The sequence below is a fragment of the Caretta caretta genome, chromosome 8 (genome assembly GCF_965140235.1).
Source record: "Caretta caretta isolate rCarCar2 chromosome 8, rCarCar1.hap1, whole genome shotgun sequence".
NCBI classification, from domain to species: domain Eukaryota; kingdom Metazoa; phylum Chordata; order Testudines; family Cheloniidae; genus Caretta; species Caretta caretta.
Genome location: NC_134213.1, coordinates 33151393 through 33167809, shown reverse-complemented (window position 1 = coordinate 33167809; position 16417 = coordinate 33151393). Strand labels below are relative to the sequence as shown.

The 16417-nt window shown below is 42.1% G+C and overlaps 1 protein-coding gene across 1 annotated transcript in view; it reads right to left on the bottom strand.

Annotated features, from left to right (window-relative positions):
- Positions 1-16417, bottom strand: part of FGF18 (fibroblast growth factor 18) — a 112350-nt gene that overhangs the window by 26845 nt on the left and 69088 nt on the right. The window contains exon 5 of the mRNA XM_075131376.1: positions 5040-5146. Coding sequence (XP_074987477.1) covers positions 5040-5146 — 107 coding nt within the window. The remainder of the gene's footprint in view (positions 1-5039; positions 5147-16417) is intronic.

Below are 16417 nucleotides of genomic sequence, written 5' to 3'. Positions count from 1 at the left end.
TATTGCACACAGAATATTACTTAGCTCTTAACTTCAAAGTCCCTTACCAACATTGTCTCATAACTCTCCTACGTTATATGTATTATTATCCCCATTTCTGAGATAGAGCAGCTGAAGCAGAAAGGAAAGCGACTTGTTTGAGGCCCCAGTGGGAGTCACTGGAGGTGTAATTTCCAGCTCAGGGAGACATACCTGTGCTAGCTCTGATCGAGCCCATGGGCGGTGAGAGTGGGTACCTGCCCCCAGGATGGTCCTGTCTGAAAAAGTAGGCAAGTATTTGGGGCTGCCAGTCCATCCCGCTACTCACACTGCTAGGACTACATAGGTAGTCAGTCAAAGTCAATCAAAGCTAACATGGGAAAATTACACCTTCTGCTCCAGTGTGGATACACCCACTGTCAGAATCAGGGTTAGAATTCAGGAGATCCTGCACAAAGACTACCAAGCAGGCCTCACCTCTCTCACACCAAAAATTCAACTTTCGCAAAAACATTGAGCCCTTACGCATCCGGTTAGCCACGAGGCATGGAATTAAGCAACATCTAAAATAATTGCGCCAGATTGCCAACTGATGTAAATCAGAGTCTCTCTGATGCTATTGTGTCATTACAATTAGCAGCCAGTCTGAAAGAGAAAGTGTGCGTGTACATACACATACACCAGTGTGCACACAGCAGTGAGAGAGAAAACCAGTCAGAACAAATAATGGATAGTATCCATTGGTTATCATCCTGTCTGGAACACATAGGAAACCAGATTTATTTAATATGGAAATCCCAAAGCTAGGAGAGATTACTAAAATTAGCTGATTAGAGAACTGGAATTGAAACTTTCTCAGCTTTCATTTGTATGGGCCAGAGTGTTAAATCTTTCACATAAAGCACTCTTCTCCCAAGTGTGGGTCAGAAGGCTGAGTTAAATGAGCATTAACAAACAAAAAAAAAACAACCCAGAAAACAAAATTTAAACAAAACTAACAATTCCCTTACACCTAAATTGCTGTTTTCAGTCTCTTTCCTAGTGATGTCATAATCTCACTTAGTTCATCAGCGGGCCACAGGCACCGCTAGTAAAAACAGGGAAATTAAGACATGGTGTTTCTAAGGTAAAATAAACAAATAACTAAAGCAGAAAACAAATATTTGAAACCAACCACCAAATAAAAACCAAATTAGGCCTTCTTTACACAACATCAAGCAGCAACTTGAGAGCATGCACAATTCAATTTGCTTTTCGGCTGCACAGGTCACTTTGTAACATAAAAACAGTCATTCCCTATCCAGCACTTGCCTAGTCTCCAGTTTTCATTGGACTTGGGAGGTAGTGGGTCAGCATGCGGAACTTGAGGATGAGAGCCAGCAGCTTCCAAGTTCTAATCCTAGATCCACCACTAATTCCCTCTCTAACCTTGGACAAATAACTTAAACTCTCTCTACCTCAGTTTCCCCATCTAGGAAAACTCAGAAGTGGCCTGCAGTAACAACAGAGTTAGAATCCTGCCTCTGACACTTTTCATACCTTTGGCCAATGTTAGCTGTGAAGCCACAAAGAATAACTAACAAGAAAGGAAAAACAACGAGGAGTCCTTGTGGCACCTTAGAACTAACAGGTTTATTTGGGCATAAGCTTTCGTGTTCTAAAAGTGGGGTTTAGCCCAGGAAAGCTTATGCCCAAATAAACCTGTTAGTCTCTAAGGTGCCACAAGGACTCCTCATTGTTTTTGCTGATACAGACTAACACAGCTGCCACTCTGAAACAAGAAAGGGAGAGCACTGCTGCAAACACCAGATTCTGAGCTGCTGAAAAAGCGCCATTGGAAGCCTTGACTCAGAAGAACTGGCACGGATGTAAATGAGTCGATGAAAAAGAAAAATGAAGGCTGCTCTTTTGAACTCTGAGGATTAATCTGTTTGCCTTCAACATAACTAGCTCCAAGGTAGGGAACGAGCCCAGTTTCTGAAATGGTCACTTTCGTCAGACGTTCCAGCTGCGAATAACAACAACCTGCTCCGATTTGTAAAACCCTTTGTAGGTGATTATGGGAAACAAAAAAGAACTAAATTCAAAGCAGGTTTTCAACTGGGGAGAATCCAAAAATGCTGACTGAGGAGGAGAACAAAGCCAGATGGCATCTGTTGGTATTGTTACGGATTATGCAGTGTAAGGCAATAGGAAACGAGCAGAGAAAAAGAACCAGTTTTGCCTCAAATTTCCACTATTGCCAGATGGACATGCTGGGGCAACTGCAAAATGATCATCGTGTGTTTCGTATTTCCTCTCAGAATGTACTTCGAGATTTGCATTAGCCCAGGCATGAATTTTTATCTAACGTTTTCCTTGGGGTTTACTAGCTGTTTAGAGCATTCAGCCTAAAAAGCACTCCCTCAAACTCTTCCCACAAAAAGAGCTGAAACTATGATACTAATTAAAACCACACTCTTTGGTATCAAGAAGACATGCTGTTATTTTCATTTGTGCTCTTGAGAAGCTGTTAATATGGGCAACGCGTCTGGAACATTTTCCTTCCAAACAGAACGTTCAATGCCCCCTCCTGCTCAAGGCGGCATGTTTTATGAACTTGTCAGCAATCTGGGTCTTTACCGGCGTGGGGCAGGAAGGCTCAGATACGATATTTACAATAAAAGATTTATTTTAAAATGAGGTGTTTGCCAGCTTAACATCATGAAAAGCACATTGAGAGAAACTGAAACATCACATTGCATGACGAGAACAAGCTAAACAAGTGTCCTGACTCACACCCAATGAGCCAAATTGAGAGACTTGTCCTGAAAAAGACTTAGGCCTAAATTTTCAAAAGTGGCATCTGATAAGCCTGTTTCTGGATATCTGGCTTAAGCCCACTAAGGCTCATTGGTTGCTGCCTGCACCATTTGCGGTCATTTGCACCAGTGTAAACACCACTGAAGCAGAATGGTGGCATTTTACAGTCACTTTACATGTATCTATCTTAGATTCTTGCACAGCCCTCACGGCTGTGGTATCTCAGCACCTCACAGCCATTAACATATTTAACCCCACAACACTCCCCGTGAGCAGGGCAGTGTTGTTAGCCTCACCATGCAGAGGGGAAACGGAGGCACAGAGAGGTTTAGGGCTAGATTTTTAAAGGTATTTAGGCACCTAAAGCAGGGCTAGCTCTACAGTTTTTGCAGCCCCAAGCAGTGAAAAAAACTACCGCTGTGGACGGCAAAAGGGAGAGACTGCCACCAATTTGCCACCATGGCCAGTGGAACAGACAAGCTGCCACCGAATTGCCGTGGCTGCGGAAACACTGCCCCTTTCCAACTGCCACCCCAAGCACCTGAGTGGAAAGCTGGTGCCTGGAGCCGGCCCTGGCCTACAGATACAAATAGGAGCCTAGTAGGTTTTTCAAAAGCACGTAGGTGCCTAACTCCCATTGGCCCTGGGAGTTAGGCACTTAGGAGCTTTTGAAGATCCCACGATCTTTTTCACCTATCTGTAGGCGATTAAATACCTTAAAAACTATGGCCCCATGTTACTTCTCCAAAGTCACACAAGACATCTGTGACAGAGCAGAGAACCAAATGTGCTTCTGTTAAATTCCAGGCCAGGGCCTTAACCAGTGAATGATCCTTCCTCTCATGATGAAGGGTGATGGTGAATCCAGCATCTAGGTCCGATTTTCCAGGGTGCTGAGAATTTGCAAATCCCATTGATTTAAAATGGAATCCCAGAGCTCAGCACTTCAGAGAATCAGGTCGTCAGCATCTTAGGTTGGGCACCCAAAATTAATGGGTGCTTTTGAAAATTATGTCTACACTACCCCCCGGATCGACGCTCTGGGGATTGATGCATTGGGGTCGATTTAGCAGGTCTAATGAAGACCTGTCAAATTGACCACAGATCGCTCTCCAGTTGACACCGGTACTCTACCCAGAACGAGAAGAGTAAGGTTAGTCAATAAGAGAATGTCTGCTGTCGACCCAGCGTAGTGAGGACCCCGCAGTAAGTCAACCTAAGCTACATCGACTCCAGCTACGTTATTCACATAGCCGGAGTTGCGTAGCTTAGGTCAACTTACTGAGGTAGTGTAGATATCAGTATTTAAGGTAGCCTTTACTTGCATGAGTAAAGGGACAGGAGAGCACCCTATGAAAAGACTTTCCCATCCCCTCAAGCATCACTCCTGGGACCACCGTAGTACATAACATCTCACCAGAGTGGCTATGACACCTGGTTTCTATTTGGGAATGTGGCTTTCAGTGCCTTTGTTGACTCAAAGCAAAAAACTCAGCTTCCCTTTTTCACTGCCACAGGGATAGCCAGTGTTTTAATTCATGTGGTACAGAGGGTGAGTGCTTTTTATGTGCATTTGGTGGTATTTAACTTTGACAGCCTCCTGCCCAATTATTTAACTTTGGATTCACCAGCAATACAAAGAACCCATGTAAGTTACAAAAACAAGTTAATGCATTAAAAAAAATATGACTTCAGCAAAGAAGTTAAGCTACACAGGCAAATATGTGTAATTTGTTACATGCTTCTATTGTGCTGGGATCCAAAGTAATAAAATATTCCTGTAATGCTAGAACCGTGGGGCCCAGCCCTAATAAGATGTTCAGATTCCAATATTAGTTTTGCTACAGTATATTCTGACTCTTGTTATTAAAACAGGCATTACACTGCTAACCTCCCTAACATGTTCCTAACAATTTTATTTATTTTTTTTACCACCAAGGTAAAAGAGATTTATATCATGTAATGCGAGTGCTCGATTGTTTTTGAGATGCATACATCTTTTGTCAATCTATGCAACTGTAAAATGGAAACCTGTGCATACCCAAGGCATCAGTAATAAAATCCCGGTGGTTGGCTGCTTTATTTTATTGTGGGGGAAGGGTTGGTAAAGGGATGGACTGCTTTAAAAATTCCACATTCCTCAAGTCCTGCTTTTCATTTGGGGTTGACAGGCAAAGTTCGGAACACATCATTACGACTTCGCAGTCACTGCTAAAGGTAATGCTCATGTTACAAATGAATTAATAGGAAACACTTACCTTCCCCACTAGCTTGCCTTTCCTGTTCATGCAAAGGTAAAAGTCTGTCTCTTTCCCTTTGATCCGGACTTGACTGCCAAATGTGTCTGTTTCCACTAGAAGCTGGGCTTGTAAAAGGAAGAAGAAAAAAAGGCATTTACCAGCGCAGTCAGATCAAGTCATGGCATGAATGAGGTAAGTCAAGAAGTTCTCCTGTGTCCACCTGGATCACTGAATGTAGACACAGTCCATATGGAAAAAAACCCCACACAACCGACCAACCCACACACCTTACCTCAGGCTGAATTCTGCTCTTGGTTACACAGGTATAAATCTAAAATAATGCTACTAACTTTATCTGATTACCCCAGATTTACATCAGTGTAACTGAGAATTTATACACACATGCACACTTTTACTGCCCAGATTAACAAAGCTATATTAATATTTTTGTGTGGGGAGGGGAGTCCCCCTGTAAAACGTCTTGTGAATTACGTTCTCAGGAATGGTGCCATTAACAGCAAAGTGAAAACTAAATTCTTTACCACAGGCCAATGTTTGGTGTGCCAGCCCTAACCGAAACAGACAAAAGTGCACTTGATTCTCATGGCCCCTTCAGGCTCTGGCAATTTCACTGAAACCGACAACAGGGAGCAAATTAGTACCATTGCTTTGGTGCCTTTTTTGATGGGGACGCCGGCTCTTTAAAAGTCCTGTATGTGTCCCCTGGCATACTCAGGAGCCCACCAACTACCATTGTGACAATCCCGTGGGGCAGAGCCTAGAACCCTGCCCATGGCTGGGCATTTAATGCCTTACACAACGTAACCTGGTCACCATGTTGGAGTGCAGAGTTTCCCTGGCCCTGCCTCCATGGTGGAAGATGGTTTTCTTCTCTAAGTTAATATGCCACTTGCCATGTCACAAGTTTGTTGTCAGAGATGGGCCAAAATTGGCATCCAGGTCTGCAACCCATCGCTACAACCACCCCCACAATGGGGAGGCATTTGGACCCAGAATTTTCATTTTGTCTCATTACAGAGTTAGGGGCCAGCTGCAACATTCAGTTCAGGACCAAGGTTAAAGCCAAAACATCCTCCCATAAAGTTTGGGGTGTTCAGATCTGGCCTTTTGGCCCAGGCCATCTCTAGAGCTCAGAATAGAAAGCAGACATGATAGAAATAAAATCTGAGAATGTCTAAATGTCAGTGCACGGAAACCCGGGCCCTGTACTGGAAATTCATACGAATTAATTCTTACCCTAAAAATACAGCTATGGCCAAACACGGAAGAATGTTTGATCTGTGCTACAGAAAGTCACATTCTTTTTGACCTTCATATTTCAGAACTGTAAAACCCTCTAAGAGCAAATATGTTCACTGTAAGGATTTACCAAGGGGATAGAAATACGAGTTTGTTTCATTTAAGCACATTAATATTTTTCCCACTTGTAAAGTCAGAATTTGGCTTTTTCAGCAGTGTAAATATCACAAAACTTTAACCCTCAATGGAGATTTCCTTCTGCAGCTCAGACAGAGATGTGATTTTTGGTATTTTTATTCTTACAATTACCAAATGTTCAACAGATGCTTACATTTATTTAGATTCTTCATTTGTTAAAAGGGTATCCCGTGAAATTAAACCTATATCAAGGGAGAGAGAAATTATTGTTTAAGTGTCTAACAGCAGATGGATTTAACATGTATGTGTATTATATATATTTCAGTGTCTAAGAAATGTACCAACCTACTTGACCACTGGGGCTGGTGGGTCAACCTACTGCTGATTATTTGGACCCTCCCTCAGCTGAGGAGGTGGGCACCAAGACCCACTTCATTTGGGCGGGGGGGGCAAAGAAACCAGAAATTGACATTGTGGGAGACAAAAAAAGAACAAACAAGGATAGGGGTGCAGGTCAAAACAAGGGATCCAGAAGGTGACACCAGGCAGGGAACCCCAGATAATGCCCACTGCTTCAAGAAGGTGTCCAATGAGTTAGTTTGGACACCCCTCAGAGGAACCCTGCCCAGAAGTGGGAACAATTAAGGGACCAGAAAATAGCATACATGGAAGCTCTGAAGGCTGAAGTCCTCCATTTATCTACAGACCAGGGAGGGCATAGGCAATAGCAATGCAAGTTACCTCCACACTGACAGCATGCCTCAGCCTTCTTCTGGAAGCACTGCCTCTATGGGCTAGAGAGTAATTCATTCTCCGTGTCCATTCAGTTCTGGGAGCCTCGGTTAAAACTACTAAGTGTGATGCTGACCATCAGATAACAACTCTTGGTCACTTTGGTTTGAGAATTATAAAGGGCAACGTAACAATGAAAAGACTTCATATTCCATTACCAGTTCCTTCAGTCACCTCTTACCCCTCTGATGGCTTTAATTTTAGAGATAAGCAACCTGCACCTTTTTAATCCAAAGGATTGTTTCACTAGGGCAGAACACAGACGTGAACGCGGCGTAGGTTAGAAATCAGAGGACACACCACGTCACCTTCAAACTACAGCATGTATGAGTAATATCCAGGCTGATTTTAATTTGAAAAATATCACCTTCAAAAGAGGCCGGTTCCCTGCTGTGAAAATTAAAACCATCTGGACAGAGTAATTTCCAATAATTAATCTAGCTCTCCTTTGACACGGCTACTAATTAAAATATGATACCCCCTCTTTTTTGCCAAATAAAGAATTTAAATAAAGTTTAAAGATCTAGTAAAATAATGTAATAATTTTAGAAATAAATTGAACTTACCTTTCCTCCTACTCTCCCTGGGCTGCAGAAGGTTATGTCTGTGCCCTCACATCATCATGCATTAGTACCCAGAACAGAAACTGAGAGCAGCAGCCTTGATGGGAAAACATCAAGAGTGACGTTTATACCAATAAAAACAGGCCCCCAACAAAACCCACAAAGGGGTTCTCAAATTCTAGAAGCAGTTATTTCAGCCAAGATTTTCAAAAGTGGGTGCCCTTAGTTAGGCTCCTGAGTGTACATTTAGGACCCTAAATAAGAGGCCTGATTTTCAAAAGTGCTGAGCACTCAGCCACTCTCATTGAGCTCACTGGGAGCTAAGACGTGTTCAGCACTTTCAAAAGTCAGGTCAGACTTATTTAGGTGCCTATATATGGACTTAGAAGCCTTACTTGAGGCGCTCACTTTTGAAAATATTGGTCTTGTGCTCCTCGGTTGTTAAAATGTTATTAGCTGAAATTAAACTTTTATCCAGGTGAGATACAAATTATTGTTTAGGAAGCTAACTGCAGGTGGATTTACAGCTATGATTCTTTTTCATGCTTGAGTTTTTTCATTATTTGTATTACTTTTAGGGATCGTGACACACGCTGGATTGACAACCCACCAAAGCTCTGTCCTTCTTCCACAGAAAACAGTGGGAGTTTTGCCATCATGCAGACAAAGCACAGATAATTGCATAAACTTCTATATCTTGCCCGTGTGTCTCAATGATTCTCTATGGGCACCAGGCCAAATCTTGTTCTCCGTTATAATGACGTAACCTCACGGAAGTCAATGGGGCTACTCCTGATTTCCCGTGGTATAACCAAGCGCAGAATTTGGTCCTCCAAATTCTAGAAGTGGAGAGGCCAATTCAGTCTCAGTGGCCTATTCCAACCTTGATCTCTCTGCTGACACTACCAGTCACAATGATGGTTTCTGTGATATGGACACATATCCACCAGAACCAGGATTGATATTACCAGCTCATTACACATAGGCCAGATGAACAAGGATGAGACAGTAACAATTTTCAGTCACCACAAACATTCAACAAAATGCTTGAATGCAAATTTTCTTGAGTTACCTCTTGGATAAAGTCTCTACATCTCCATGAACAGGTGGAGGTAATTTGTAGGGGAATTTTTCCTAGTTTTTCTGTGGGAATCAGTTAGAGAGGATTGTAGGTTTCTCCCCTGCTGTACTTTTCAGCTAGACGGACTTTCATGACATATTGCTTTGAACCCAATTAATCTCTAGGTGCGCTGTAGGGAGATTGCAATCTTTATATTACGAAGCACTGCACTCCAGTCTGTAGATCAGGTATTATTGTTTAAATTCTTTGACAGTTAGATATTCTGACATATTTTAAAAAAAAATTCTTTAGAGGGTAAAATCTTCTGCTACATGCTTTTCCCTTATTGGCCCATTTAACCTGAACCTTCCTGAGAACTCCCACTGGAAGAAAGTGGAATTCCTCACATGTCTAGGTGAAAAGGATTTTATTTATATATATATATATATGTTGAAAAGCTATCTTCCAGCTAAAAAAACATTAAGTCAGGGAGATATTTGACGGTGGTAGAAAATATACCAACTTATCTTTCAAATATTTCCCTTGAGTGGGAGGATGGGAGCCAGAATGGTAGAAAGAAGATATAGGGGGCAATGGAAAAGGCCAAGGCTTGGCTTGCCTATATCATAAAACCTTAAGTTCTGTCCAGTTTCACTGAGAGAAGGCAAACGAGATACAGATAAGTTTAGCAATATGGGGGGGAAAGATTGGTTGGAGCAGAGGTGAGGGGACTGGCTTCTTGCAAATATGTTTCACATCAAGATCTGATTTTAAGCACCCACAAAGGGTCTCAACCTGCTCACTGAAGTCAACAATTTTGCTATTGACTTCAATGGGAATAAGATAACCCCAAACCCAGATGTCTGAGGAGTCTCTCTCATAGATTCATAAATTCTAAGTCTGGAAGTGACCATTATGACTATCTATTCTGACCTCCTGTACATCGCAGGCCAGAGAACATCCCCAAAATAATTCCTAGAGCAGATCTTTTAGAAAATCATGCAAACATCCACTTGGATTTAAAAAGTGGCAGTGATGGAGAATCCACCCTGACCCTTTGTAAATTGTTCCAATGGCTAATTACTGTCACAGTTAAAAATATATGTTTTATTTTGAGTCTAAATTTCTCTAATTTCAACTTCCAGCCACTGGATCATGTTATACTTTTCTCTTTTAGATTGAAGAGGACCATCATTAAATATTTGTTCCCCATGTAGGTACTTACAGACTGTAGTCAAGTCACCCCTTAACCTTCTCTTTGTTAAGCTAAATAGATTGAGCTCCTTCAGTCTATTGCTGCAAGGCATTTTCTACTCCTTTAATCATTCTTGCAGCTCTTCTCTGAACCTTCTTCAATTTATTAACATCCTACTTGAACTGTGGACACCAGAACTGAACACAGGATTCCAGCTGTAGTTGCATCAGTGCCAAATACAGAGGTAAAATAACCTCTCTACTCCTACTTGAGATTCTCCTGTTTCTGAAACCCAGGATTGTGTTAGCTCTTTTGGCCTCAGATCTTCTATTAGGCCCTCCCAGTAAAATGATCAGCACCTGGAGTTCAGGGGGCAAACGTGGCTCCCTGACTTATGGACTCTTTAGCTTAACCTGAGCTTCAAGGTAGCTCTGAGTAGCACCCACTGCAATGTCCTCCAAAGGGCTGGCAGATTTGGCCAGAATGCAGGAATGCTGCAGCCATGCCCACTTTCCCCGGTCACAACCCCTGTATCAGGAGCCATGAGGAAGAGGAGCATGGAGCCAGCTGTGCAACCCAGAGATTCACACACACGTCTTCAGCAGGCAGGTTAAACTGGCTTTACCAGCAAAGTCCCTCGCAGGGACCAGAATCTGACCCCTGATCCCACATTTTTCTGGTTAGCATCTTGAATTATTACTAATTCAGTGAACAATTTTTAGAGGAGAACACACAAAACCCTTTTCAGTTAACTAATGTAAATGATTTACAGATAAATCCAGGTTGAGGCTGTCTGACTTTGACCACAACTTCTGCAAGGGAGAGCAAGGGAGAGCAGCTTTCCAGTTCAGTTCATCTAAAGCAGAGAGCAGAGGTGGAGTGTGCTTTCCACAAACCTCATCTACCATGTCTAGCTCTCCCTTGTGACAGCTGTAGAAAATAAGATTTACTTTCTTGTAAGACCCTATCTTCTGATGAAAACCCCAGTATTGCTAAGGAAGAATTCATATGTACATCCATGCTTAGAACAGTTGAAACACAGTTTGCCCCAAGAAAAGTTGAATCCTATTACATGACCACAACATATGATAGAATGACCCTGTCTCCACGTTTATGACATAATGAAGAGGGAAGCATGCCAACATTATATAAAGTCTGTGGGGAGCACTAAAACCTGCAGGCCCTGAACAAGTGAGAGAATCTATGCTGCGCACATATTGAAATCATATTTGTACATTTGCATATTTCTCAAAAATTATCATCCCAGATGGTAAAGCCTATATGACCTGATTCTCATCTCACTTACTCCGGTACAAATCAGGAGTAACTCTGGTGAAGTCAGTGGAGCGACCCTGGTATAAAACTGCTACAAGCGAGAGAAGTACTGGGTGCATAGCCCTTGCCTACACCCATTATATTTAGCAATCTTAAATTATAAGATCAACACAGAGTGTATGTTAAGTTAGAAAACCAGAGGCAGATCCACTGGTGCGTTCCTGCTGATTTGTGCCACTCCAGTGGTAAAAAGCAACCACAATGTGCATCTGACTCCAAGATTTGAGCTGATGTTATTTTTTATCATGACTTTACCCAATAATATACTGTCCAGTTCTGTATCTGTGTGAATGTAAAGGGAGTGGCCCTGAAATTCTGAATCAGATGTAGAATTTCTAAAAAAGAAGGGTCTCTGTTTCAATGAGATTTTCTTGTAGATGCCCAAAAGAACCCATAATCCCAAAGCAAAGTAAGAGGTTTGACTTTTTCATACTTCTATTTGTGTGGGAGCTTATCAAGTCAGAGCCCAATCTTGCACACACTTTCACACACAAGTAACACATCTCATTGGCTTCAGCAGAGACCTGAGGCACCTTCCCTCTGAACAAGCCAATAAGACCTGCGCTAAGCTCATCTCAGGGAAAACCACTGACCATATTTTACAAGAACTTGTCTTCAAAGGGTCTCATCCAAGGGCAAGATGTTCTCTAAAGGAGTATGTCAAGGCATGTTATTATGTTTACCATGACACTTTCCATTCTATTTTATTCAGGTTCTTATACCACCCTCTTCACCATAGTACCGGAGTGCTTTCCAGTAGAGTAGTAAGTGTTATGACGAACATCGGTCACACCAATGTTTTTCAGTCCCAAACATGTTCTCTCCTACTTGGGCTCAAACATAAAGGGATACAAGCATAAGAATGCAAAATGTCAGCACCAAGAGTTCATCAGAACATACACAAGGGATGAACCTGACTTGTCGCTCTACTGGATGTCAATGGTGTTAGACCAGGAATAAATCTGGCTCAGTGTTCCCCAAGAGAGCTGTCATCTCAGCCCAGCATGAGGACACGAAGAAGAGCTACAAAATTATGGAACAAAGATGTACTTTTTCAGAACCACCTCACTCCATCTTCCAAAATATGGAATAGATCTTCAAACGGATGATCTATCCCCCCACCAATCCATTAAGCGATCACTATTCCCCAGTGCTTCTGAAGAACTTAAACATGATGGGCTAAAACTTGAAGCCTTTAATCAGGCCCTACTTGGGCAAAATTCTCATTAATTTAACCAAAGCAAGGATAGAATAATAACTAAGTAAGGCCCTTCGGATTTGGTCCAATTTTAAAAGTGATTTTTTTAGGATAGTGCTCAAGCTATAAGCCACATGCTACAGGCCTGACTGTCCACTGCCTTGAGCCCCCAGGCCCATTTACTGATGTGCAAAGTGAATGCAAAATGCTGCCATTATGAGTGGATTGCCTTTTGCACCCATTTTGCACAGGTGTACATGCATCATAATGGTGCCAGTAAGTAGAGAATCAGCCCTGCAACTCGTGCAGATGTTTTGTACCTAATTCACCATCAGCTAAAGTAAAAATATACCAGACAGGTGTCAAAAGTCTGCTAAACAAGATCCAGTAGAATGGCAGTGAGGCAATAGGCCACAAGCTGTAAAAATCTGTCGGCGTGGCAAGTAGGGACAAACAATCTCTGGACTGTGCTTTAGCACCTCCAACTGTCCTGTGACTAAGAAGCAGGCCTGGACAGTGAAACGTAAAATTTAGAAACTGAAATTCCTCCATCACAACAGGGTGTCGTGCTGTCTCCACACACTGCTCAAGTGGACAGTATTTCTACAGAGGCAGGAAAACTGATTGAAAAGCAGCCAGCTTCAGAGTCTGGAAGTAGTGATGGATGAGCCTCAAAAGGTTCAGAAGTTCTATTATGCTTGAATAAGCACCTAAAACTAATGTCCTTGCTCACACACACTCCCATTGACTCAGTAAAGACCAGTAAATAAGGACCTTAAAATTTGGGCCCAAATGCTTAGTAGAACTGTACGCAAGCTATTTGAACCTTTTGGGTTTGGAAATCTCATCAGTACTTCCTTCTCCCCATGAGGGTAGAAAAATACCATGAGAGCAACTTTGTTCTTGGTATTTTGACTCTCTTGTTTCCAGTCCCAGCTGAGACCAAGAAGTGCTGATGTATACAATAAACAAACACCAGAGAACAACAATGATGTAAACTTCACGCATCTTCTTCCTCAAAGTGATTTTAGTTCTGCCCAATGGTTCATGTCAGATCAGATTTTCTCTGACCCATGTTGCCTGTCTATCTTTGGAAGTTTGGTGATTGACTGCTCATCTCCAGTTATGAAGTAGGTGTGATGTTAGCACCACTATATCTTCTTACCGAGGAGTTGCAAACACACGAATTTCTCAGCATGCCAACACCATGATGGCTTTACATGCTCCAAAAAGTCAGTCTGCCCAGCTCCCACTGTTGTGTGTGTGAAGGCTCCAAACTGAAGCTAATGAGGAGAAATCTGTTGCATATTGAAAGTATTGCTTGGATTCAGGCTACAAGCTGTGCCTGATATAAAAAGATGTTATTTTCTCTGTATGGTGAGCAGGTTTTATTACTCGGTACCCTCCAATAAAAGTTGAAATTATGATGATTAATTTTACGGATGGGAATATGTGTGTGTTTGTACATTTTCTCAAAAGGGCTCATTGTAACTTTTTTTTCCCCCAGCAAGTGAGAAGTATGCTGAAAAGAAAGTTGCACTATGCTACTGTATCTTCAACAGGATTCTTATGGCTCTGGAACTCAGGAAAGAAAAGGCAGTAACATAATCTAATGCAGCCTGGGCTGAATGCGGGGAGGATTTTTTCACTTTTTAAAATTAAAAACAGCCTTTGTTATGTATGACAAATGGATGTGAAAGTAAACGAAAATATATTCGGCCTTGATCTTTAACCTTCACACTCCTGCCGTGTAAAGGATAACGTATTATAAGTAAAAGTGGTGAAGTGCTACGTATGCTACAGTAATCTTCAGATAAAAAATGGGGATAAGGGAAGAAAAGGAAGAGCAAGGAGTTTCCCCTCTGCAGAGCCAGGGTCCATAGGGTCCATCTTCTCTAAGGACTTGCATAGTTTGGAACATTATGGGTATTTCCAGCTGAATGAAACTCTTATTTTAGTGGAAGCTGCTCTATTCTATTCACCTGGTAAAAATAAATTCTCTCTCAGTACACTAAAAACAGCAACAACAACAACAAACAACCTTAGCTCTGCCCTCTGGCACTGGACAATAACCATACAATTACAATTAATGTATTTTAGCATCTGTGGTCCCACATTAGAGGACACTGATTTTTAAAGACATTCATTTTTTTCATATATATGTCACTACAAGATAGAGTTATGATTGTTTGAGTGTCTTTCGATGAATTTTAACTATGGAAATTTTGAAGAATCTGTTACTTCATTACTGAAAGATCATCTGGGACAAAAAAGGTCTGATACAGGATGCTAAATTTCTAAAAGGACCCCTTTTAAATCTAATTTTAAACTCAATCTTATGAATTCTCAGCACATTAATTCAATACTCAAAGAATAAGTACTAAAATTTAGCAGAGGATATACCATATTCTATGTACATAACAGAGAGTGAATCCCTGCCATTAAGTGCAAAAGTCAATCCATCTTTAACTATCGAGGCACAACCAATGTCTCCATAAGATGTAAAAGAATTCATTGATCTCCAGGATTCTTTCTTTGGGTTTAGATGCTGGACATTGATAGCACAATACCTGTGTTATGTTGTTTGCTATGTATCCTATCTATCCCAGAGACAGGCCAAAGCCACCAAAACCAGAGAAGATCTGCCTTCATATCTGAACTTCCTTGACATTCTGGGTGGTGGGGTGGGGATTGGATCAGGGTTTTGATTTGGGCTCAGCTCTACTTGACACCTGTAGGTGAAGGATTTTTCAATAAAGGCCCAAATTCTGCCCTGCTTTACACACGGTGTGACCCAGCTGAAACCAATTCAATTGCATGGGCAGCAAGTTAGAGCAAAATGTGGCCCTTTCATTTGACTAAATATTGATGTTCTATTATTATTTATGCTTATTGATCTTTTGCTAGGCAAAAGTTTGGTGCTAAGGTGACCCTTTGGATGGTGCAAGTGAACCTAAATGAGTCCTCATAGAGGGAATTATCCTCGAAGCAAGGGAAGGCACACTAACGGGAGACAGGATGTGAGAAGCTGGCAATGCTGAGGCCCAGGCAATGCCATGGATAAACAGTTCTTTCAGACTCTAGGGCTCTCAACCCAGAACCTTTCACCAGCAGATAACTCACTTTAAAAAGCAACCTCAGAAATACATGCCTTCTCCAGCACTCATTTCTGTACTCCCCCAGAGCAGGTCTCTCCTCCTTTATTGTGCTACCTCATTATCCCCGGTTATTTTATCCCCTTTTGTGATCTTTAAGCAGAGAGGAGTGAAGATGTCCTCAGCAGCTGAAATGTATCTTAGGCTACCAGTGTAAAAATATCTCTGTAACAGATGTGAGAGTGCATTGTGGGGTGAATGCATTATAGATAGAGATGTGATCACATTTTCACCTGCTCCTATTGTGCACATCTGGGGCACACTGGCAAACTGTGTGGCTGAAGCGTGGGAGGTTCCCTGCTCCGGAACTCCCCTCGTGCCTTTCAGCTCACCTCTGTGCATCTCTTCCCCACCCCAAGGAGGTTTTATAAATAGGCGAGTTGTATTTTTAAAATGCAGCCCTGACAGCCAAATCTCTGACCTAGTTTGCAATTCCAAGGAGTGGGGCTGTTTACTGGACTGCTCCACAAGAGCAGGGGAAGGAATCCTCCTTCCAGGCCATGCAACAGCAGTGGAGACACTCCACAACTGCTACTGCTGCTGGTAACTGGTGACTGATGACTTCTGTGGGATCAATTGATCGGTGATTTTCACAGCTGCAGATCTTCCCTAATGCACCCACATGCTATGGCGAGTGTGTGGACCACCTGCACTCAACTGTCCTCACATCCCACTCTGCCTTTAACATAATGGAACTGCA